This window comes from Pongo pygmaeus, chromosome X (genome assembly GCF_028885625.2).
Source record: "Pongo pygmaeus isolate AG05252 chromosome X, NHGRI_mPonPyg2-v2.0_pri, whole genome shotgun sequence".
Classification (NCBI taxonomy): Eukaryota; Metazoa; Chordata; class Mammalia; order Primates; family Hominidae; genus Pongo; species Pongo pygmaeus.
In genome coordinates, this window is record NC_072396.2 from 17,269,193 (window position 1) to 17,294,967 (window position 25,775).

General features: G+C 48.8%; 1 protein-coding gene across 1 annotated transcript in view; it reads left to right on the forward strand.

Moving 5' to 3' along the window:
* The first annotated feature begins 2,232 nt into the window (after nt 1-2,232).
* TXLNG (taxilin gamma) overlaps nt 2,233-25,775 on the forward strand; it is a 62,640-nt gene continuing 39,097 nt past the window's right edge. The window contains exon 1 of the mRNA XM_054470731.1: nt 2,233-2,533. Coding sequence (XP_054326706.1) covers nt 2,333-2,533 — 201 coding nt within the window. The 5' untranslated portion in view covers nt 2,233-2,332. The remainder of the gene's footprint in view (nt 2,534-25,775) is intronic.

Genomic DNA, 25,775 nt, shown 5'->3' on the forward strand with positions numbered 1-25,775 from the left:
GTGTGTGATGGAGTTTCTCCTCACCCAGGCTGGAGTTCAATGGCATGATCTTGGCTCACTGCAACCTCTGCTGCCTGGGTTCAAGCGATTCTCCTATCTCAGATCCCAAATAGCTGGAATTACAGAAGCCCACAACCGGCTGCGGGCGGTTGCTCACACCTGTAATCCCAGCACTTTGGGAGGCCGAGGAGGGCAGATCAGGAGGTCAGAAGTTCAAGACCAGCCTGGCCAACATGGTGAAACCCCTGTCTCTACTAAAAATACAAAAATTAGCCCAGCGTGGTGGCACGTGCCTGCAATCCCAGCTACTCGGGAGGCTAAGGCAGGAGAATTGCTTGAACCTGGGAGGCGCAGGTTGCAGTGAGCTGAGATCGTGCCACTGCACTCCAGCTTTGGGTGACAGCAAGACTCCGTCTTGGGGAAAAAAAAAAAAAAAACAAAGAAAAAAGAAAAGCCCACCACCACCACCATGCCCGGCTAATTTTTGTATTTTTAGTAGAGACGGGGTTTCACTATGTTGGCCACTGCACTCCAGCCTGGGTGACAGAGAGAGACTCCGTCTCAAAACAAAACAAAAGAAATACTCGGACGCAATTCTACATAAATGGAATTTTTTTCTATATCAATTTTTTTAAAACGCTTATCAGTTTTAGTGGCTTCGTGGCATTCTATTGTACCATAATTTAACTACAGTGCATTTGCCACTTGATCCCTGGAGAATTGCATTACTGATAGATTTATTCTGCATCTTGTTGGGACTTGCCTTTAAGAATATGAGACATGGTGGCTGAGGTCATCAGTTTTATAAAGTCTAGTTATCGGTTCATTATCAGTTGTCACCTACGTCTCAAACTATGCTTTGGTTTTGAAATCGCAAAGCTGGACTGTGATGTTCTGCCCAGGAAACAAAATAATGATACTTTTTTCAAACTTACAGAAATATTTAAATGTAATGGATGGAATTTCCCCAATATTGAAATTTACTCTCATCTATGTTATTAAATTGTTGCCGCCTACCACCGTTTTGTATTCAAATCTAATAAAAATGAGATGACTTGCGCAGATTTTCTTAATGAATTATTATTATTATTATTATTATTATTATTTGAGACAGAGTCTCAATAATAGTCTCTAGTCTAGCCCAGTCTCAGTAATAGTCTCTAGTCTAGCCCAGGCTAGAGTGCAGTGGCGCGATCTCGGCTCACCGCAACCTCCACCTCCTGGGTTCAAGCGATTCTCCTGCCTCAGTCTCCCGAGTAACTGGGACTACAGGCGCGCACCACTATGCCCGGCCTACTTTTGTATTTTTAGTAGAGACAGAGTTTCACTATGTTGGCCAGGCTGGTCTGGAACTCCTGACCGCGTGATCCACCCGCCTCGGTCCCCCAAGGTGTTGGGATTACAGGCGTGAGCCATCGCGCCCGGCCTCATAATGAATTATTTAAGACAATATATCAGGATTTCATGATGGTCTGTGCCTTTCAGAAGCTCGGCCATTGGAGATCTGGTTCCATCAGATGGAAATAGGGAATATTCCTGAGGAAAACTGCCCTCTCCCCCAACATCATATCAAGAAAAAAAAATTCGGTTCAGCAAACCGAGTTTGTTGAAAAATTTAGGTAATGAAACGAGTAAATGGGGTGGGAGAAAGCAGGATACATTCAACATGAATGAACTGCCAAGTAAGTGTGCAGAAGCCGGGGCGGTTCAACCAAGGTGAATAGAATGCGGCACCTATCCCGCGGGAGCTCGGGACAAGTAAACCGTGGTTAACAACTCTGGTGGAGGGGCAGGGCTCGGGCCAGGTGCCCGAGCACGAAACTTCAAATTCTAAGAGCCAATACACCTTCCGTCTTGAAAGTCGCGAAGTATTTTCTCTTATCCCCAAATCATTCGCGCCCAATTCCTAAGAATGGCAACAAAAAACAAAAACACAAGAATGTGTCGCCGATCGTGCTCCTTCTCAAACACGAGGATATTTCTAAACTTTCCCCGAAGGATCATAACGAGTACCTTCCTATAGCCAGACATTGCCCCCAGAAACCGCAAATCCCACTAGGTTACACACGAAGCACACTGGGTGCAGCACTCTCCCCTTTTCAGAACGCCGCTTTATGTTCCAATCCCGATCCGAGCCTGCGAGCTGTGGCCGCACGCCCTGCTGGGACTTGTAGTCCACTCCCGAGTCCCATTCCCGATCCGCGCAGACTCACACGGCCTCTATCTGCCCTTCGGTCTTGCTGAAGCCCAGCCCAGTATTCAATGCTCCCCACCCCCATCTCGCTCCGTCCCCTCGGGGGCCAACCTCCTCCGGTCACGTGGGAAGTCTCGCATGCGGCGATTGGTCATGGGGGCTCGGGGGCGGGGCGAAAGGCCCTGCGAGATTCTGTGCCCCTTGTCGGGCCGCTTGTTTGGCTGCTGCCGTCACCTCATGGCGACGCGGGTAGAGGAGGCAGCGCGGGGAAGAGGCGGCGGCGCCGAAGAGGCGACTGAGGCCGGACGGGGCGGATGGCGACGCAGCCCGCGGCAGAAGGTCAGTCAGGGGGACGCCCTCGTTGTTGTCGGGCCCGGGGGATGCTTGGGCTCCCTTTTGCAGGGTCCACCTCTTCTCTCTCCCTGGTTACCTATAGCCACGGGACGAACATCCGGTCCTCTTCCCTCCCGGGGGTGACGACAGTGGGAGCAGGTGGGGGGTGGTGGGACCGCGATGGATGGGGTGGGAAGGGACGACGGTTGGGGTTTGGCGGCGCGCGGCGGGGAAGCCGGGAGGGAGGGCAGGGGGCGCACGCGGTTCTAAGGGAGAAGGGGTGCGAGGCGGGGGTGCGCCAGGTGTGACAGCCACGTGCGGCCAGCACCGCGGGGATCCGGGCGCCAGGCGTTCCGTCTCCCAGTCACCGCCGTCATCGTGCTCCCGGCGCTGAGCGCCGCCGTCCGGGGGCTCGCTGGGGTCGTGGGCTCGCCCTCCTGGCGTCGGGCAGGTGCGCAGGGCGCGCTGCGGGGTGCCCCCGGGCTGCACAGGCTAGGCTGTTGCGCAGTAAGATAACCGCGCGGGAGCCGGGGTGTGCTTGGCCCCCCTTCCCCCGCCCCCCTGCGCTCCCCGCCATTGCGCGGGCGGGCAGGCGAGCGGGTGAGTGTCGCAGGGCCGGTGCGAGCGGTACGCTCGGCCCCCGGGATCTAGACCCCGGGGCTCTGCGGGCTTGGCTGCACGTGGGGACGGGGATGGATGGGGAGGCGATACTGGAGGACCTCGGTCCTGCAGAGTTGTGATATCGCATGATAGCTGGTCCTCCCAGTCCTATTTACCACCCTCCTCTTTTTTCCCCTCTTTTCTTTCTTTCATTTATTATTAGTTTTTTTAATTTGATGAGTGGAAACTTGAACGCCTTCCCGACCCTGGCCTTGGGTCTTTCTTAATCTGGGAAACAGGCCGGACTGTTCCCCTTGCCTTACTTGACTCACGTCAAGGAGTTTTCAGTCCCTCCCTAGATACAGGAAAATTGAGACCTCTTTCAGAACGGGACAATTCCACTTGTTCTGGAGCTCAGTGGGTGGAGTTTGAAAAAGATTGCACAACGAACGGGGTACAGGGTTTTCGGGGCCCTGGAATGGATAATTGCGGGGACTGAGACTGGAAAGGTGGGAACCCCATCTCTTTTTTTCCTTGCAGGTGAACATACTGAAACGTTCGACTTGTTGGATGTCTTGCTTGATCACCGAGGGCTATTTAATATTACTTAATTATGTATTTGAACACTCTTAACTCCTGTATGAAATTACGAAAGAATATTTTTCTAATGCAATTCATAAACTTCAAATGGGAGAATAAAGGTCCAGTTTACGTCTGAGCAGAGTGTTAAGAATTAGCTTTTTGGGACCTGTTTATAAGGTCAGATATTTTCATGTTTCTGCATGCCAGTGTTACTACTTCTCAATTACCTCTCTTTTTTTCTCTCCCTCTCTTTGTATTCTAAAAGAAAGATCCAGTGCTTGCAGGACTGAAAAAGAAGCTGTGGACCAATGTCCTGTAAGGGATTCAACACCATCACTTTGGACACTTCACTTATTCCCTAAGGGTGGGGTGCCAATCTCAGTGTTTGATTTCGTAGGTTCCCCAGGGGAGGAGGACTCTGATAAAAAGCCACTGCAATTGAGGATATAATTTCCTTTTTATGACACTGGGATAAGGACAAAAAGTCGTTGAATTAGGAACTGAAGTTTAATCAACTAGCATTTAAAATAACCAAGATAGGAGGTAATGACCCTTTGAGGTGCAGAGCTCTGGTTAACAGCTGGACAGGAATAGTCATGTGTGTGTCTACTTATTTTTATGTACCTCATACTCCATTCTTCTTTGCTTATGCTCTTCTGAGCATCTTTTTCCTTTTGATTTCTAACTGACAGTGACGGCATTCAAATACATGTAAAATATTAATCTTTGAATTTTCATTTAACAAATTGGGTGAATATCTTGTGGTTGCAAAAATCATTTTTAAGCCAGCTATGGTGGCATGCACCTGTAGTACCACCTAGTCGGGAGACTGAAGCAGGAGGCTAGCCTGGGCTGCAGAGTGAGACCCTGTCTCTTAAAAAAACAAACTTTTTTTTTTTTTTTTTTTGAGTCAGAGTCTTGCTCTGTTACCTAGGCTGCAGTGCAGTGATGCGATCTTGGCTCACTGCATCTTCCACCTCCTGGGTTCCAGCGATTCTCGTGCCTCAGCTTCCTGAGTAGCTGGGATTACAGATGCGTGCCACCACGCCCAGCTAATTTTTGTATTTTTAGTAGAAACAGGGTTTCACCATGTTGGCCAGGGTGGTCTTGAACTCCTGGCCTCAGGTAAGCCACCCACCTTGGCCTTCCAAAGTGGCGAGATTACAGGCATGAGCCACTGCAACTGGCCAAAAATTTTTTTAAACATCATTTTTACATTACTTCCTTGTGTCCCTTAATTTTAAAATTTCTTTTGGGTCACTGACTTGAAAAAATATTCCTTAATTCCAACTTAACTTCTACCCTTTTTTTCAGGAAGCAGAAATGTTTAATGAATTGAGTTTTTTGAAAATATTGAAAGAATTAAAAAAAAAAGTGAGTGTTTTGTCATTATCTAGTTACATTATGGGACCCGAAGTGAGGAACAATTGGAGATGGGCTTTTTTGGTTCCTGCTTGCTTTAACCATCTGCCTAGTCACTCGTGACCTGCTCAGTTAATTGTGGCATTGTTTCATAACTACATCCATTTGAATGGTCTCTTGAGGTAACCTTTTGCTTCTAAAGGTAATGTTACAGTACATTACTAGGGGTCTCTTGAGGAATTGTCTAAAACTGTGCTGATAGTAGCCACTAGTGACATGTAGCTAAATTTGTTAACTAAAATTAAAATTAAAAATTTTTTTCTTCAGTCATACTAACCAAGTTTCAGGTATTCAGTAGCCAGTGTGGCTAGTGGCTACTGTATTAGAGCAGATCTAGAATATTTCCATCATTGCATAAAAATTTTATCAGCATTTGTCTAAAAAGATGAGTACACAGTATCTAGTATGTCAGGCATTTTTTAGAACATCGTTTTACTTCCTAAATCCCTATGTAGAATTTGCTTTGTAAGGTTGATTTAAAAAAAAATTTAATAGACTTTTTTTGGGAATGGTTTTTAGTTTTACAGAAAAATTGAGTAGAAAGTACAGTTTCCATATACCCCCTCACACACACCCTTTCCCCTTATTATTATTATTATTATTATTATTATTATTATTATTATTATTATTCTTAGTTTTGAGATGGGGTTTCGTTCTTGTTGCCCAGGCTGGAATGCAATGGCATGATCTCGGCTCACCACAACCTCCGCCTCCCGGGTTCAAGCAATTCTCCTGCCTCAGCCTCCCGAGTAGCTGGGATTACAGACATGTGCCACCACGCCTGGCTAATTTTTTTTGTATTTTTAGTAGAGACGGGGTTTCTGCATGTTGGTCAGGCTAGTCTCAAACTGCCGACCTCAAGTCATCTGCCCACCTCAGCCTCCCAAAGTGCTGAGGTTACAGGCGTGAGCCACTGTGCCCGACCCTTATCCCCTATTATTTACATCTTGCATTAGTGTGATACTTGTGTTAAAATTCATGAGCCAATATTGCTATATTATTATTGACTAAGTCCATAGTTTATGTTAGGGTTCACTCTGGTGCTATATATTCTATGCATTTTGACAAATGTTTAGTGACATGGATCCACGATTACAGTATCACACAGAAGAGTTTCACAGTCCTATAAATCCCTTGTGTTCTACCTATTCGTCCCTCTCTCCTTTCCCCTAGACTACTGGCAGCCACTGATTTTATTTTTTTTAAATTTTATTGAGATGGGGGTCCTGCTATGTTGCCCAGGCTGGTCTTGAACTCCTAGGCTCAGGCGATCGTTCTGCCTTGGCCTCCCAAAGTGCTGGGATTATAAGTATGAGCCACCACACCTGGCCTGATCTTTTTACTGTCTCCATAGTTTTGCCTTTTCCAGATGTCTAAGGTTGGTATTTTTTTCTTTACTAGATTTTTGCTTGGGAATGTTAAAAATTATTTAACTACTGTTAAACTAATTTTTAGGTCCATAAACCATGTGGAAGGATAATACAAGGTACCCAGGCTCAAATTAACAAAATCTTGCATTTACATAATGCCCTGTAGTTTTTATGGCACATTTGCACATACGTTAACTCTTTCAGCACCAGTCAGATGCTGTGGAGAAGGCTAGGCAGCTTTCACTGCCCTCATTTGCTGATGACAAGCTGCTCAACGATGTTAACTCACTTGCCTAAGGGGTGAAGCTGAGTCTGGAACCCAATACTCTTTCATCTATACTACAGTAATGAGTAGTGTAGTACTGGGTAAATCTATGGATTTTGGAGTTGGGACTCCTGGCTTTCTGCCGCCCATAGCTCTGCAACCTTGGGCAAGTTTCTCAATCTTTCTAAGCTTCAGTTGCATCATCTGTAAAGAGGGGATAATGCTCATACCTACCACAGGGGATTACTGTGAAGAAAGAGTTGATGGGACACATTTGGCACAGTGTGGTATATGTAGAATTTTACATGGTCTGGAGGGGAGGACATATGGAAGAGATTAATTTCTCTTGCATTTAGGGTGCTAATTTTGTAAATCCATCTTCCAACCTTTATATTCTCTCTCCTTCCCAGAATCTCTCCGTGATAGACATAATGAGGAGAAATCAGGTCAGGGTTGGGCAAGAGTATGGGGGCAGGAAGAAGCCATTTCATTAATCTTGTTTTTCTCCCCATTTGCCAACTTGATGAACTTCCACTCTTCTGGTACAGAGATTAAGTAATGAGAAGTAAAGTGATCTTCTGCTTACACCATTGTTTTCTAATTGTATCACCAAGCTTTGGTAGATTTATTTTTTTCTTTTACTGGGATCAAATAGGACAAGCAGTAATGAGAACAAACCAGATACAGCATATTCTGCTATTCATGCCACATTTTCATATCATATTATGCCATATTTATTATGTTATTGGAACATGTTTTATTTATTTATTTTTAATTTATTTTGTTTTTTTGAGATGGAGTCTTGTTCTCTCGCCCAGGCGGGAGTGCAATGGCGCAATCTCAGCTCACTGCAACCTCCACTTGCCGGGTTCAAGTGATTCTCCTGCATCAGCCTCCCGAGTAGCTGAGATTACAGGCATGCGCCACCAGGCCTGGCTAATTTTTGTATTTTTAGTAGAGATGGGGTTTCACCATGTTGGCCAGGCTGGTCTTGAACTCCTGACCTCAATTGATCCGCCTGCCTCGGCCTCCCAAAGTGCTGGAATTACAGTCGTGAGCCACTGCGCCCGGCCTGGAAGGTGTTTTATATGTTATTTTGTGTGTTATTTATATTGGTCTTGCATAGAGAAGTTTGGTTTAGGAAGGTATATATCAAATCCAAATGACATAAAACTGCTTTTGTGGGATTCTTCACAAGATTCACTATAATGGGCTTCTATTAAATAGATATGCTGTCACAGTTGTACACTTCTCAGAGTTATGTTTCAAAGGAAAGAAATTTTGAGACCTCAAATTTCATTTGTGTTTCATGCACTGTGTTAGTCACTTAAGATGTGAATGCATTCTAATATCTCCTTAACTCTGCAAGGTAGGTGGTATCCCCGGGTATATAGATAAGGCATCTGAGTCTCAGTCAGAAACAAACTTGCTTGAATAATAGAGCCCACAGTTGGTGAAGTTTGCTAGAGTTACTGTATAGTTGTGTAATTGATAATATGACAGATGTCTTCTAATGCACGGGAAGTTTCTGCTTACCTCGTTAAGTTTTAACTTAATACCTCAAGAAATCTGTTTGCCTGTTCCTCCTCTTCCTGCTGCCCTCCCCCTAATTCCTCTTGTTTGGTTCTAATGTGATTATGAATAACTTTTAGTTAATATAACGGATGTGTCAGTATTTATAAAGTATGGGCCAGGCATGGTGGCTCATGCTTGTAATCCCAGTGCTTTGGGAGGCCGAGACGGGAGGACTGCTTGAGGCCAGGATTTTGAGACCAGCTTGGGCAACACAGGGAGACCCCATCTCTATGAAGAATAAAAAACTTAGCTAGGCACATTGGTATGTGCCTGTAGTTCCAGCTACTTGGGAGGCTGAGGCGGAAGGATCACTTGAGTCCAGGAGGTCAAGGCTGCAGTGAGCCACGATTGGGCCACTGCTCTAGCCTGGGCAAGTGAGTGAGATCCTGTCTCTAAAAAATAATAATAATAATAATAAAAATAAAAAGTCTAGGCTGGGCGCGGTGGCTCATGCCTATAATCCCAGCACTTTGGAAGGCCGAGGCAGGTGGATCACCTGAGGTCAGGAGTTCAAGACCAGCCTGGTCAACATGGTGAAACCCCATCTCTACTAAAAATACAAAAATTAGCTGGGCATGGTGACGCATGCCTGTAATCCCAGCTACTCGGGAGGCTGAGGCAGGAGAATCACTTGAGCTTGGGAGGTGGATATTGCTGTGAGCCGAGATCGTGCCACTATACTCCAGCCTGGGTGACATAGAGGGAGACTCCGTGTCAAAAAAAAAAAAAAAGTATACAATAATATGCAAATTTAATATCATATTCATCAACATTGAGATGGGACATTTCTAGAAGAGGGTAGAAATAGGTAAGGTGACCTTTAAGATCCATTAAGACCCTGGAGTATATTTTTATGTTTGAATCTACCTCCTAGTTGAAATTGTGTTGGCACTTATAAATACTTACATTTTATTACTTGAAGGAAAAGATACGTAAAATAACTGGTGTTGTCCTCCTATGCTATCAGAATAATTGTATTAGCATTTATTGCTTAGGGTGTTGATTTGCATTCTGTGTTGCATTTCCAAAACGTCCCTAGAATGACCTCTGTTATCTCCTACTTCCCACCTTATAGTCTGTCCTGAGTAATATTTACTGGCTACTTTTTTTTCATGTTTCTTCTTTCCGTACTCTCATGGTAGAATGGTTTGGCAAGAAAGATGTGCCAGTAGCTTAGAAACTCATTTCTTTATGGGTCTTTTGGATTGCAAAATGGGCCATATTAAAAGTGAGAATGAATGCATTTTGTAAAATATCTTTTTTTTTTTTTTTTTGAGACAGGATCTCCCTGTGTTGCCCAGGCTGGAGTGCAGTTACGCTTATTGCAGCCTTGAACTCCTGGTCTCAAGTGATCTTCCTGCCTCAGCCTTCCTAGTAGCTAGGACTATAGGTGTGTGTGCCACCATGCCTGGCTGTTTTTTTTCTTTTTTTTGAGAGACAGGGTCTTCCTATGTTGCGCAGGCTGGTCTTAAACTCTTAGGCTCAAGCATGATTCTCCTGCCTTGGCCTCCCAAACTGCTGGGATTACAGGCGTGAGCCACTGCACCCAGCCTGTAAAATGTCTTCATTCAAATATTATAACAGTTCTGCTATGTGTCAGCAATTTATATCTATCAGCAATTTATACCTATTATATCTACTTATGGCGCTAAGAAGGTAAGTACTGTACATCCCAGTTTACAGATAAGGAAACTGAGAGGTTGGCCTCCCTATGGCCACACAGGAGATGCTAAGTGGTATATTCAGAGTTTCAGCTCTTTGGGCTCCAAAGCCATTGTCCATATTTCGTTATCTCTCATGTTAACATTTCCTCAGATAGTAAAGGTCACAAAAGTGCCCCTAGTTGAAAGTGAGCAAAACATGCTGGTAGGTAAAATAGTAATAGTAATAGTTTTTGCTAAACGAAGACAAATTATGAGGATGGAGTTGGATGATTAGGGGATATCGAAAATTGATTGTAATTTGGGGATCAGAGGAGTTTTGAGCCTCTTAATATCTTTCGCTTCATTCACCTAGGCCCTAGGTTAACCTTGAGATTTATGATTTAGGAGGTATGCCATGCTACAGCTTCCTGCAACAGTACCTCCAAGTGTAATTTGAATAAATTGAAAGGTAGAGAGTTTAGAGAGACTCTCTTTAACTTCTTCTAAATAAAGTTCATATAACCTGGTGTTAGCAAAGAGTTGAAGTGGTCTGGGGAAGTAAGACAAATAAAAAGAAGGCTTGATGTTTCAGAGGTGTATCAGGATTGGTCCATATGGAGCTAGGGAGGGATGACTTCATAAAATTGGGACAGGGATATTCACTTAGGTAACCCATAAAAGTAAAGAACCATTTTACATCTAAGAGTCTGTGGCTTAAAGATGCTAGTTGTGTGACCCAGCCCCTGTCCTGTAAATAGATCAGGTCCAAGTATATTTCAGTGGCTTTGGGCATTAAAATCTTTGAATGTCCTGCTCCTTTGCTGCTGAAATAGGTACTTATGCTAATACAAGTATCTTTTAGATTGCAGATATTCATTGAGTTACAGTTTTAGAACTAGAAGTGATTTTGCAAATCATGTAATCCAGCATCCTTTATTTTTATAAAAGAATAATTTAGCTGGGCACGGTGGCTCACGCCTATAATCCCAGCACTTTGGGAGGCAGAGGCGGGCGGCGGATCACGAGGTCAGGAGATCGAGACCATCCTGGCTAACACAGTGAAACCCCATCTCTACTAAAAATATAAAAAATTATCCAGGCGTGGTGGCGGGCGCCTGTAGTCCCAGCTACTCGGGAGGCTGAGGCAGGAGAATGGTGTGAACCCGGGAGGCGGAGGTTGCAGTGAGCCGAGATTGCGCCACTGCACTCCAGCCTGGGCAACAGAGCGAGACTCCATCTCAAAAAAAAAATTAAAAAAAGAATAATTTATTTTTATAAAAGAAATAGCCACAGAAGTTAAATGCAAAATTTAATGCAGTCATTAACATTCACTTATTAAAAGGCAAATGATGTACACAGTCTAATATAGATGTTACCAGTAAATGTACAATATTAGCACTTATACTGCTAGGTTATGAGACTAAAGAAGCTGTGTCCAAAGTAGACCTTTCCCGGATCCTTCTACTCATTCTTGGCTTCTTCACCAGTGGGGGAGATCAGGTTCCCTCATCCCTTAGTTTAGCACTAGTCTGCCTCTCTTTTCTTGTCATTTACCTACTAATGGTTCTGTGTGTTCTTTGTGCTCTTACGTGCTGTGACAGTTACTCTGGATCCTTTAGCTGCCTGCCCCCAGGTAGTAGTTAGGACAACTCCTAGAACTTACCCTGCCTCCAATTTATGATCCCTCCTCAGAACTCCATCATTTCTCTGGCTTCATTTATTTATTAATTTGTTTGGGTAACATGTCATACAGTTTGCCCATTTATAGTGTATAATTCAATTTTTTTTTTTTTTGAGTCGGAGTTTCACTTTTGTTGCCCAAGCTGGAGTGCAGTGGTGCGATCTCGGCTCACTGCAACCTCTGCCTCCCAGGTTCAAGCAGTTCTCCAGCCTCAGTCTCCCGAGTAGCTGGGATTACAGGCATGCGCCACCGCGCCCGGCTAATTTGTTGTATTTTTAGTAGAAACGGGGTTTCATAATGTTAGCCAGGATGGTCTTGAACTCCTGACCTCAGGTGATCCACCCACCTCAGCCTCCCAGAGTGCTGGGATTACAGGCGTGAGCCACCGCACACAGCCCGTATTCACTTTAGAATTGAAAGCTAACAACAGGATAAACCTAACAGCCACCATTCAGTCTCTGCTTTCCTTTCCTAGGTTCCTGACCGTGGACATGGTACTTAAATTACCTTATCACTGAGGCTGCTTGTTTATCATACCTACCTATAAGATAGTTCTGAGAATTAAATGAGGAAGTAGTCTATTAAATACTGTTACAGAGGCTTCTGAATGAGCCAGAGCAATGAAGGTCAAGGGAAAGTGTTTATACCAGTTGTCCCTCACCACCCATTTGGATTCCACTGATTGGCACATCTGTCACTTAACAAAAAGGGGGAAAGATGCCTATTTGTTAGGTGTAGTTGAATAAGAAGGAAGTGGCACTCTTCTCCCTGTTCTCCTCCCTGGTCCCAGGGCATATTCCCTAGAGGTAGATCTGCCTGCTTATTGCTGCCAAGATGTGAACCCCTTTCTGGTCATGGTTTGACAGAGCTGGCCTTCTAGTCTCTCTAGTCCTGCTCCCACCACAACCAGGACAGCAGTTCTCAAACTTCGATTTGGGGATCTTTTTGTACACTTACACATTATTGACAGTCCCAAGGAGCTTTTGTTCTTGTGGGCTTCTTTACCTAATTTACCATATTGGAAATTCAATACAAATTTTAACATTATTAATTCACTTAAAAAATGAAATGAGGCTGGGTGCCGTGGCTCATGTCTGTAATCCCAGCACTTTGGGAGACTGAGGTGGGTGGATCACCTGAGGTCAGGAGTTTGAGACCAGTGTGGCCAACACAGGGAAACCGTGTCTCTACTAAAAATACAAAAATTAGCCAGACGTGGTGGAACATGCCTATAATCCCAGCTACTTGGGAGGCTGAGGCAGGAAAATCACTTGAACCCAGGAGTTGGAGGTTGCAGTGAGCCAAGATCATACCATTACACTCCAGCCTGGTCGACAGAGCAAGACCGTCTCAAAAAAAAAAAAAAGAAGAAATGTTGTACTCTGGTTATCTATTGCTGTGTAACAGACCACCCCAAAACTTACTGACTTGGAACATTTGTGATCTCACAGTTTCGGGGTTTAGGAATCTGAGTGTGGCTTAGCCAGGTCCTTTGCTTTAGGGTTTGTCGAGGGCTGCAGTCACCTGAAGGCTTGACTGGGAAGGATCCACTTCCCAGCTCACTTTTGTGGCTGTTGGCAGGATTCAGTTCCTCGTGGGCTGTTGGACTGAGGCCTCAGTTCCTCATGAGCAGTTGGCCAGAGGCCTTCCTTGGTTCCTTGCCACATGGGTCTTTCTGTAAGCATCTCACAACATGGCAGCTGCTTCATCAGAGTGAGTAAGAGAGAGTGCCAGCATGAAAGAGAAGGAAGTTGCAGGCTTTTGTATCGTCATCATAGAAATGACATCTTCTCACTTTTGATAAATTCTCTCTTCATTAGAAGCCAGTCACTAGGTTCAGCCCACACTCAAGGGGAGGGGACCATTGGGGGCCATGGCAGAAGCTGCCATACATGTTAACATAAGTAACATTTTAAAAAAATTAAAAATAGCTGATTTTCCAAAATGTTACTGGAAAGAGTGGCATTCTTTCACATTTTTGCAGATCTCTATAATGAATGGCTTAATAGAAGACATCTGCTTCTGCATTCAATCTGTTGTAATATGCCCTTTCAGCCTAAGTATATGAAGAGAATGTGGCCTCACACATGTACGTAGTTGGAACAGGGAGGAGTATTGTAATAGTCTTTGGGGATAATTGTGGAAATCCTTTGATTCTGTTGGTCTGTCTTGCGTGTCAAATGGGTCTCTTTTCCCCATGTATCATTTTGTAATACCATCCATTAGTCATTTCGAAAATATTGGTTAACTGAATTGTGTTCATCTTCCAAACGTTGGTACGTTTTGGTATACTATATGAAAATCACATTTGTTAATTAATCACCACTGATCTCATCAGAAAAGTCTTTTTAAGAATTGGGAAGCTGTTTAGCTCATGGTGGCAGATAATTTTCAAAAATTCTATTTTTTGCTTGAAAGCTCAAATTTTATCATTGGCAACAAGTACTGTTGTTTGCTTGCCTTAAAGTGACAAGCTTTCTTCGTATATTTTGGAGAAAATGTCTGCCAAATACCCAGGTCCGAACAAACAACCATAGTTTGTCTATTTAAAAAATGTTCCATAGAAAGAGCAGCAAGTTGGGTTCATAATTCAAACAGCTGCACTCGTGCTTTTTTCGAAGACCACCAGCATACTGTGGTGTACAGCAAAAGTTGTTTTTTTTTTCCCTTAGAGACAGGGTCTTGCTCTGTCACCCAGGCGAGTGGCATGATCATAGCTCACTGCAGCCTTGAACTCCTAGGCTCAAGCAAGCCTCCTGCTTCAGCCTCCCAAGTAGCTGGGACTACAGGAATGTGCCACCATACAAGGCTAATATTTTTATTTTTTGTGGAGACAGGGTCTCACTATGGCTGGTCTCCAACTCCTGGGCTCAAGTGATCCTACTGCCTTGGCCTCCCAGAGTGCTAGGATTACAAGTATGAGCCACTGCGCCCAGCCAGCATTTCCTTTTTTTTGAGACAGAGTTTCACTCGTTTCCCAGGCTGGAGTGCAATGGCGCAATCTCAGCTCACCGCAACCGCTGCTCCTGGGTTCAAGCGATTCTCCTGCCTCAGCCTCCCGAGTAGCTGGGATTACAGGCATGCGCCACCATGCCTGGCTAATTTTGTATTTTTAGTAGAGACGGGGTTTCTCCATGTTGGTCAGGGTGGTCTCGAACTCCGGACCTCAGGTGATCCTGCGCACCTCGGCCTCCCAAAGTGCTGGGATTACAGGCATGAGCCACCACGCCCAGCCGCATTTCCTTTTTAAGGTGGAATAATATTCTACCTTATATATTAACCACATTTTGTATATCCATTCATCTGGCGATGGATACTTGGGTATTCATCATGATTTTTAGCTTTAGATGTGGTTCTTTAGGACGTCCCCTTATAGAAGCATTGACCTCCATGCCAGGCTTAATAAATGTAGGTCCGAAATAATGGCTTCCTCCCCTCACTTCCTACTCTGCTCCTTAGTTTTTTTAGCTATACAATGGGGTAATGTTCCTACTGTCTTAGAATTGTAACACTGAACTAAATAATGTATTTAAAATGTCAGGCATTAGGCCGGGCATGGTGTCTCATGCATGTAATACCAGCACTTTGGGAGGCCAAGGCGGGTGGATCACGAGGTCAGGAGTTCGAGACCAGCCTGGCCAACATGGTGAAACCCCGTCTCTACTAAAAATACAAAAATTAGCCGGGCATGGTGGCAGGCGCCTGTACTCCCAGCTACTTGGGAGGCTGAGGCAGGAGAATTGTTTCAACCCAGGAGGCGGAAGTTGCAGTGAACCAAGATCGCGCTACTGAACTCCAGCCTGGGTGACAGAGCGAGACTCTGTCTCAAAAAAATAAATAAAATGTCAGGCAGTTAGTAATGTTAGTTTTTTTATTCCTTTTTTTCACTCAGAACTTAGCCTTGCATGTATTCTGTTAGCCATCTTGTGTGTTCCATTTATCTCACATAGTAAACTTAGATATTGACCCTGTAATTCCACTTGGGAATAATTATCCATCATCAAATCTTTTTTTGAGATGGAGTCTCACTCTGTAGCCCAGGCTAGAGTGCGGTGGTGTGATCTCGGCTCACTGCAACCTCCGCCTCCCGAGTTCAAGCGGTTCTCTTGCCTCAGCCTCCCGAGTAGCTGGGATTACAGGCATCCACCACCACGCCCAGCTAATTTTTGTATTTTTAGTAGAGACAGGGTTTTACCATGTTGGCTAGGCTGGTCTCAAACTCCTGACCTCAGGCGATCCACCCACCTTGGTGTCCCAAAGTGCTGGGATTACAGGCGTGAGCCACTATGCCCAGCCACTTTATTATTATTTTTAATTTTTTATTTTTTTGAGACAGGGTCTCACTCTGTCACCCAGGCTGGAGTGCAGTGGCACAGTCTCAGCTCGCTGCAGCCTCCACCTCCCAGGCTCAGGTGATCCTCCTGCCTCTGCCTCCCGATTAGTTGGGACTATAGGCGTTCACCACCACACCTGGCAAATTTTTGTTTAGAGGCGGAGTGTTGCTATATTGCCCAGGCTGGTTTGGAACTGCTGGACTCAAACAATCTGCCCATCTCAGCCTCCCAAAGTGTTGGAATTACAGGCGTAAGCCACCGAGCCAGGCCTGGAGAGGAGGAAACTTTTTTTTTTTTTTTTTTGAGATGGAGTCTCACTCTGTCGCCCAGGCTGGAGTGCAATTGCGTTATCTCAGCTCCCTGCAACCTCTGCCTCCCGGGTTCAAGCGATTCTCCTGTCTCAGCCTCCTGGGTAGCTGGGATTACAGGCGTGTGCCAACACATCTGGCCAAGAGGAGATACTTCTGAAAAATGCTTATTTGTTAGTGTATTTCCTGTGGAGCAGTTCTTGGCTTCAGCAGCCTCAGACCTGATGTGGTTTGGATCTTGTTCCCTCCAAATCTCATGTTATATTGTAATCCCAGTGTTGGAGGTGGGGCCTGGTGGGAGGTGATTGGATCATAGGGGCCCTCATGGCTTGGTGCCAACCATCCACCTGATAGTGAGTTCTAGTGAGATCTGGTTTTTAAAAATGCGTGGCGCCCCGGACCCCTTAGCTCTCTTGCTCCTGCTCTCGCTGTGTGGCACGCCTGCTCCTGTTTTGCCTTCCGTCATGAATAAGAGCTCCCTGGGCCTCGCCAGAAGCGATGCCAGCACCATGCTTCCTGTACAGCCAACAGAACCGTGAGCCAGTTAAGCCTCTTTTCTTATAAATTACCCAGTCTCAGGCATTCTTTTTTTGTTTGTTTTTTTGAGACGGAGTCTCACTGTGTCTCCCAGGCTGGAGTGCAGTGGTGCGATCTCAGCTCACTGCAACCTCCACCTCCCGAGTTCATGCAATTCTCCTGCCTCAGCCTCCTGAGTAGCTGAGATTACAGGAACATGCCACCACACCTTGCTAATTTTTGTATTTTTAGTAGAGATGGGGTTTTACCATGTTGGCCAGGCTGGTCTCGAACTTCTGGCCTCAGGTGATCCTCCCGCCTCGGCCTCCCAAAGTGCTGGGATTACAGGTGTGGGTCACCGAGCTCGGCCTCAGGCATTCTTCTTTTATAGCAATATGAGAATGGCCTAACACACCTCCCTTTCCATTACGCTTACCTGAAGTCTAGTCCCCAAAACATCCAGATAGTCAAGGACTTTCCCCCTTTACTCAGTGGTCAACTGATTTATTTAAAGGCAACCTACCTTTCTCCCAAAGATAGTGATTTCTTTAGCGTTATGATAGATTAATTCTCCACCTAGTGGGGTTGGAGGGAAAGAGGTTGGCTATTTTCTCTGCTTATAAACGAGTCTACAGTCGTTGGTGAGTTCTCCTGAAGCTCATGTCTTGCATGTATTTTATTCTTAATGTTAGTGTTGCCTGTGAACCCTGTGACAGTAATAAAAAGCCCGGGCTTTGAACAAAGCCAGACTCCCCGTGTTCAGATCTTGGCCTAACCATTGCATAATCTTGGGCAAATAAGGGATACTTTTTATTAGTGATTTTTCTTTTCTTTTTTTTTTTTTGAGACAGAGTCTTGCTCTGTCGCCCAGACTGGATGGAGTGCAGTGGTGCGATCTCGGCTCACTGCAGCCTCTGCCTCCTGGGTTCACGCAATTCTCCTGCCTCAGCCTCCCGAGGAGCTGGGATTACAGGCGCACACCACCACGCCCGGCTAATTTTTTGTGTGTTTTTAATAGAGACAGGGTTTCACTCTGTTGGTCAGACTGGTCTCGAACTCCTGACCTCGTGATCTGCCCGCCTCGGCTTCCCAAAGTGCTGGGATTACAAGGGCGAGCCACCGCACCTGGCCTTTTTTTTTTTTTTTGGACACAGTCTCACTCTGTCACCCAGGCTGGAATGCAGTGGCACAATCTTGGCTCACTGCAGCCTCTGCCGCCCAGGTTCAAGCAATTCTCCTGACTGAGCCTCCCGAGTAGCTGGGATTACAAGCGCACACCACCACACCCAGCTAATTTTTGTATTTCTAGTAGAGGCAGGGTTTCGCCATGTTGGCCAGGCTGGTCTTGAACTCCTGACCTCAGGTGATCCGTCCACCTCAGCCTCCCAAAGTGCACCCGGCCCCTTTTATTAGTGATTCTGACTGCTACTTATGTTAAGTTGGCTTGGTCGCATTTCCCACTGGCATAGAGCAAGGCAAAGGGAAAAGATGACATGAAATAAGGTATGACCTCCTGCCGTGTTCAGATTCTGAGCTTGCGTTAGTAATGGAAAAGCGAGTAAGTATGATACTGTGATATCCAACCAAAATCTCAACTTAAAAGGTCTTTTTTAAAAAATAAAAGTAATACATTCATACAATAAAAAATAGTGCTTTCAGTTTTCTGCTCGGAGGAGGCCAAGATGCTTTCTTTTTTTTTTTTTTTGAGACAGAGTTTTGCTCTTTTGCCCAGGTTAGAGTGCAGTGGCGCGATCGTGGCTCACTGCAACTTCCGTCTCCCAGGTTCAAGCAATTCGCTGCCTCAGCCTCCCGAGTAGATGGGATTACAGGTACCTGCCACCATGCCTGGCTAATTTTTGTATTTTTAGTAGAGACGGGGTTTCACCATCTTGGCCAGGCTGGTCTTGTACTCCTGACCTTGTGATCCACCCTCCTCGGCCTCCCAAAGTGCCAGGATTACAGGTGTGAGCCATGGCGCCCGGCCTGCTACTTTCTTTGGTTGTCCCAAATCTGGGTTCGTCGGACACCCGCTGCCTCCACCATGCAGCCTAAGTTTGACCTAACAAACTTTGCCTTACAGATGTGGCACGGATCTTTAAGAACTCTCCGTAACCATTAGAGATCCTGGGGACTGCCCAGTCTGTGGATTGCAATGTTGATGGCTGTCACTCTCATGACATCATAGATGACATCAACAGTGATGCAGTGCAATACCCAGCTTTTTTTTTTTTTTTTTTTTTTTTGAGATGGAGTCTCGCTCTGTCGCCCAGGCTGGAGTGCAGTGGCGCAATCTTGGCTCACTGCAAGCTCCGCCTCCTGGGTTCACGCCATTCTCCTGCCTCAGCCTCCGGAGTAGCTGGGACTACAGGCACCCGCCACCATGCCCGGCTATTTTTTTTGTATTTTTAGTAGAGATGGGGTTTCACCGTGGTCTTGATCTCCTGACCTCGTGATCTGCCCGCCTCGGCCTCCCAAAGTGCTGGGATTACAGGCGTGAGCCACTGCGCCTGGCCAATACCCAGCTATTTAAGAAGCACAAAGGGGCCAGGCGCGGTGGCTCACGCCTGTAATCCCAGCATTTTGGGAGGCCGAGGCGGGCGGATCACGAGGTCAGGAGTTCGAGATCAGCCTGGCCAACATAGTGAAACTCCGTCTCTACTAAAAATACAAAAATTAGCTGGGCATGGTGGCGCGCGCCTGTAATCCCAGCTACTCGGAGGTCTGAGGCAGGAGAATTGCTTGAACCTGGGAGGCGGAGGTTGTGATGAGCTGAGATCGTGCCACTGCACTCCAGCCTGGGCAACAGAGTGAGACTCCGTCTCAAAAAAAAAGAAGCACAAAGGAAAATATTCCAATAAAGGATCATTTGACAGCCAAAAAGTAAAATAAATTAAGGCAGAGCCAAGAATTATAAAAAGAAAAAATAATTCTTCATTTCCAACTTCTAGGTCCACAATCCAAACAAAGGTAATTATGGTGAACAATTTTGGGGATATTCTTGTAGGAAAATTGTATCCATCTATTGGCTTATACAGTATATGGATATTTTAAATTTATACTGATGTATTCATCCTGTACTGGCCATTTGCCTTTTTTCCTACCTAATTATACTATGTCGGCATATGATCTGTTTTATTCCTTTGAATGGCTGCATAGTTTTACCTTGTATAGATGACCATTATTTAACCAGTTCCCTATTGGTGGACATTTAGGTTGTTTTCTGGTTTGGTGAGTAACCATTTACACTTGAGTGAGAATATCTGGAATAAACTCAAAGCGGTAGAATTGCTGGATGAAAGTGCATGTGAGTTCAGACGTTGATAGAGCTTGCTAATACCTCTACAAACCCACTCTACCAATTTAGAGCCCCCCACCCCCTGCCAAAAGTATGCTGAGTGACCTGTTTGCCCACACCAAGGTTGTTTTTTTACTCCTTTAAAATGTGGTAAGTTAAAGATGGTACCTTGGTTTGCTTTGCATTTTTATTTGTATATTGGGCATTTTTAGTTCTTTAATTGTGATCTGCCTGTTCACAAACCCTTGAAAACTGTCTCTGGCTGATTTGTAAGGGCTTCCTGCAGTCTTTTGGCTAGTCTGAAAGTTTTTAGTTTTTAAAAATTTGTTGTAGATGTAAGGGGTACAAGTTTCGTTACATGGATACATTATGTAGCGGTGAACTCTGAAGTCTGGGATTTTGGTATAACCATCACTAGGAATAGTATAAGTTGGGCCCAATAGGTAATTTCTCATACCTCACTGTCCGTTGTCCCTCCACCCCAGGAATTTCAAAGATTTTAATTATTTAGCAAACTAATCTCCAGTCACCACCACCCCCCCACCTTTTTTTTTTTTTTTTTTTGAGACAGAGCCTGGCTGTGTTGCCCAGGCTAGAGTGCAGTGATGCAGTCATAGCTTGCTGATCTTCCAAGCTCAAGTGATCCTCCTACCTCAGCCTCCTGAGTAGCTGAGACCGCAGATGTGTGCCGTCACACACGGCTAATTTTTTTATTTTTAGTAGAGACAGGTCTTGCTGTGTTGCGCAGGCTAGTCTTGAACTCCTGAGCTCAAGCAGTCCTCCTACCTCGGCCTTGCATAGTGTTGGGATTACAGGCGTGAGCCACCGCACCCGCCCCCCACCCCCTTTTTAAAAATAGCTTCTGGGTTTTTTGCTTTCCTTTGAAAGGCCTTCTTGGCTACTCTGTGCTACTGAGATAGCCCTGCTCTGTTTATGGAGCAGTCATTCTGCTTTATATAATTTCATAAAAATAAAAAAACCAAAACAACAACAACAAAAGAAAGGCCTTCTTCATGCCAAGGTTATGGAAAAAAATTTGTTGAGGACTTCTTCAAGCTCTTTGTGGTTTTCATTTTTCATGTTTCAATCTTGGTATATCTGGAGGGGGTAAGACAGGATACCCCTTTGTTCCCCCATATGGTTTTGGAGATATCATAAATCATTTATTTCCTTTACCAATTTGAAATGACACCATTTTTAATGTAGTAAATTCGCAGGTATGGGTCTGTGTGGTCTGTTTTTAAAGACAGTGCTATATATAACTTAGGAAGTCTCAGACAAGTATTTCATACCTAAAATTTAAATAAGATCTCACCGGAGCGCCTCTGCCCGGCCGCCCCGTCTGGGAGGTGAGAAGCGCCTCTGCCCGGCCTCCTCGTCTGGGAAGTGAGGAGCGCCTCTGCCCGGCCGCCCCGTCTGGGAAGTGAGGAGCGCCTCTGCCCGGCCGCCCTGTCTGGGAAGTGAGGAGCACCTCTGCCCGGCCGCCCATCGTCTGGGAACTGAGGAACGCCTCTGCCCGGCCGCCCCGTCTGGGAAGTGAGGAGCGCCTCTGCCCGGCCGCCCCGTCTGGGAGGTGAGGAGCGTCTCTGCCCGGCCGCCCCGTCTGGGAAGTGAGGAGCGCCTCTGCCTGGCTGCCACCCCGTCTGGGAGGAAGTGAGGAGCGCCTCTGCCCGGCCGCCCCGTCTGGGAAGTGAGGAGCGCCTCTGCCCGGCCGCCCGCTCTGGGAGGTGAGGAGCGCCTCTGCCCGGCCGCCCCGTCTGGGAGATGAGGAGCGCCTCTGCCCGGCCGCCCCGTCTGGGAGGTGAGGAGCGCCTCTGCCTGGCTGCCACCCCATCTGGGAGGAAGTGAGGAGCGCCTCTGCCCGGCCGCCCCGTCTGGGAAGTGAGGAGCGCCTCTGCCCGGCCGCCCGCTCTGGGAGGTGCGGAGCGCCTCTGCCCGGCCGCCACCCCATCTGGGAGGAAGTGAGGAGCGCCTCTGCCCGGCCGCCCCGTCTGGGAGGTGAGGAGCGCCTCTGCCTGGCTGCCACCCCATCTGGGAGGAAGTGAGGAGCGCCTCTGCCCGGCCACCCCGTCTGGGAAGTGAGGAGCGCCTCTGCCCGGCCGCCCCGTCTGGGAAGTGAGGAGCGCCTCTGCCCGGCCGCCCCGTCTGGGAAGTGAGGAGCGCCTCTGCCCGGCCGCCCCGTCTGGGAAGTGAGGAGCGCCTCTGCCCGGCCGCCCCGTCTGGGAAGTGAGGAGCGCCTCTGCCCGGCTGCCCAGTCTGGGAGGCGCGGAGCGCCTCTGCCCGGCCGCCCCGTCTGGGAGGTGAGGAGCGCCTCTGCCTGGCTGCCACCCCATCTGGGAGGAAGTGAGGAGCGTCTCTGCCCGGCCACCCCGTCTGGGAAGTGAGGAGCGCCTCTGCCCGGCCGCCCCGTCTGGGAAGTGAGGAGCGCCTCTGCCCGGCCGCCCCGTCTGGGAAGTGAGGAGCGCCTCTGCCTGGCCGCCCGCTCTGGGAGGTGAGGAGCGCCTCTGCCCGGCCGCCCCGTCTGGGAGATGAGGAGCGCCTCTGCCCGGCCGCCCCGTCTGGGAGATGAGGAGCGCCTCTGCCCGGCCGCCCCGTCTGGGAGGTGAGGAGCGCCTCTGCCTGGCTGCCACCCCATCTGGGAGGAAGTGAGGAGCGCCTCTGCCCGGCCGCCCCGTCTGGGAAGTGAGGAGCGCCTCTGCCCGGCCGCCCGCTCTGGGAGGTGCGGAGCGCCTCTGCCCGGCCGCCACCCCATCTGGGAGGAAGTGAGGAGCGCCTCTGCCCGGCCGCCCCGTCTGGGAGGTGAGGAGCGCCTCTGCCTGGCTGCCACCCCATCTGGGAGGAAGTGAGGAGCGCCTCTGCCCGGCCACCCCGTCTGGGAAGTGAGGAGCGCCTCTGCCCGGCCGCCCCGTCTGGGAAGTGAGGAGCGCCTCTGCCCGGCCGCCCCGTCTGGGAAGTGAGGAGCGCCTCTGCCCGGCCGCCCCGTCTGGGAAGTGAGGAGCGCCTCTGCCCGGCCGCCCCGTCTGGGAAGTGAGGAGCGCCTCTGCCCGGCCGCCCCGTCTGGGAAGTGAGGAGCGCCTCTGCCCGGCCGCCCCGTCTGGGAAGTGAGGAGCGCCTCTGCCCGGCCGCCCAGTCTGGGAGGCGCGGAGCGCCTCTGCCCGGCCGCCCCGTCTGGGAGGTGAGGAGCGCCTCTGCCTGGCTGCCACCCCATCTGGGAGGAAGTGAGGAGCGTCTCTGCCCGGCCACCCCGTCTGGGAAGTGAGGAGCGCCTCTGCCCGGCCGCCCCGTCTGGGAAGTGAGGAGCGCCTCTGCCCGGCCGCCCCGTCTGGGAAGTGAGGAGCGCCTCTGCCCGGCCGCCCCGTCTGGGAGGTGAGGAGCGCCTCTGCCCGGCCGCCCCGTCTGGGAAGTGAGGAGCGCCTCTGCCCGGCCGCCCCGTCTGGGAGGAAGTGAGAAGCGCCTCTGCCTGGCTGCCACCCCGTCTGGGAGGAAGTGAGAAGCGCCTCTGCCCGGCCACCCCGTCTGGTAAGTGAGGAGCGCCTCTGCCCGGCCGCCCCGTCTGGGATGTGAGGAGGGCTTCTGCCTGGCCACCCCGTCTGGGAAGTGAGGAGCGCCTCTGCCCGGCCCCCCGTCTGGGAAGTGAGGAGCGCCTCTGCCCGGCCGCCCCGTCTGGGAGGTGAGGAGCGCCTCTGCCTGGCTGCCACCCCGTTTGGGAGGAAGTGAGGAGCGCCTCTGCCCGGCCGCCCCGTCTGGGAAGTGAGGAGCGCCTCTGCCCGGCCGCCCTGTCTGGGAGGTGAGGAGCGCCTCTGCCTGGCTGCCACCCCGTCTGGGAGGCAGTGAGAAGCGCCTCTGCCCGGCCACCCCGTCTGGGAAGTGAGGAGCGCCTCTGCCCGGCCGCCCCGTCTGGGAGGTGAGGAGCGCCTCTGCCTGGCTGCCACCCCGTTTGGGAGGAAGTGAGGAGCGCCTCTGCCCGGCCGCCCCGTCTGGGAAGTGAGGAGCGCCTCTGCCCGGCCGCCCCGTCTGGGAGGTGAGGAGCGCCTCTGCCTGGCTGCCACCCCGTCTGGGAGGAAGTGAGGAGTGCCTCTGCCCAGCCACCCCGTCTGGGAAGTGAGGAGCGCCTCTGCCCGACCGCCCCGTCTGGGATGTGAGGAGGGCCTCTGCCCGGCCGCCCCGTCTGGGAAGTGAGGAGCGCCTCTGCCCGGCAGCCCCTTCTGGGAGGTGAGGAGCGCCTCTGCCTGGCTGCCACCCCATTTGGGAGGAAGTGAGGAGCGCCTCTGCCCGGCCGCCCCGTCTGGTAAGTGAGGCGTGCCTCTGCCCGGCCGCCCCGTCTGGGAAGTGAGGAGCGCCTCTGCCCGGCCGCCCCGTCTGGGAGGTGAGGAGCGCCTCTGCCCGGCCGCCCCGTCTGGGAGGTGAGGAGCGCCTCTGCCTGGCTGCCACCCTGTTTGGGAGGAAGTGAGGAGCGCCTCTGCCCGGCCGCCCCGTCTGGGAAGTGAGGAGCGCCTCTGCCCGGCCGCCCCGTTTGGGAAGTGAGGAGCGCCTCTGCCCGGCCGCCCCGTCTGGGAGGTGAGGAGCGCCTCTGCCCGGCCGCCCCATCTGGGAAGTGAGGAGCGCCTCTGCCCGGCCGCCCCATCTGGGAAGTGAGGAGCGCCTCTGCCTGGCTGCCACACCGTCTGGGAAGTGAGGAGCGCCTCTGCCCGGCCACCCCGTCTGGGAAGTGAGGAGCGCCTCTGCCCGGCCGCCCCGTCTGGGAAGTGAGGAGCGCCTCTGCCCGGCCGCCCCGTCTGGGAGGTGAGGAGCGCCTCTGCCCGGCCGCCCTGTCTGGGAGGTGTACCCAACAGCTCCAAAGAGACAGCGACCATCGGGAGCGGGCCATGAGGACGATGGCGGTTTTGTTGAAGAGAAGGGGGGGAAGTGTGGGGAAAGGAAGGAGAGATCAGATCATTGCTGTGTCTGTGTAGAAAGAGGTGGGCATAGGAGACTCCATTTTGTTCTGACTACCAGAAATTCCTCTGCCTTGGGATGCTGTTGATCTATGGCCTTTCCCCCAGCCCCCTGCTCTCTGAAACATGTGCTGTGTCAACTCAGGGTTAAATGGATTAAGGGCGGTGCAAGATGTGCTTTGTTAAACAGATGCTTGAAGGCAGCATGCTCTTTAAGAGTCATCACCACTCCCTAATCTCAAGTACCCAGGGGCACAAACACTGCAGAAGGCCGCAGGGACCTCTGCCTAGGAAAACCAGAGACCTTTGTTCATGTGTTTATCTCCTGACCTTCTCTGCACTATCATCCTATGACCCTGCCATATCCCCCTCTCCGAGAAACACCCAAGAATGATCAATAAATACTTAATAAAAAAAAAATAAAATAAATAAATAAATAAATAAATAAGATCTCACCTTTGGGAGTTTATATTTGGAAACATTGAGAATTTATTATCTTAAAGAATATAGGCATGTTGTAGAGACATGTATACCAGAATCTAATTATATAATAGTGCACAGTAATATTTTATGTGTTAAAAATAAATATCCTTTCATTTCATTTCTTTGTTCTAACAGTAAAACAGACTACTATTTAAGGAGGCATTGAGTTATGTAATACATATTTTAAAGGCTTTGATCCAAAATGGTTAAAACAGGAATTTGAGATAAATGATTGATAAA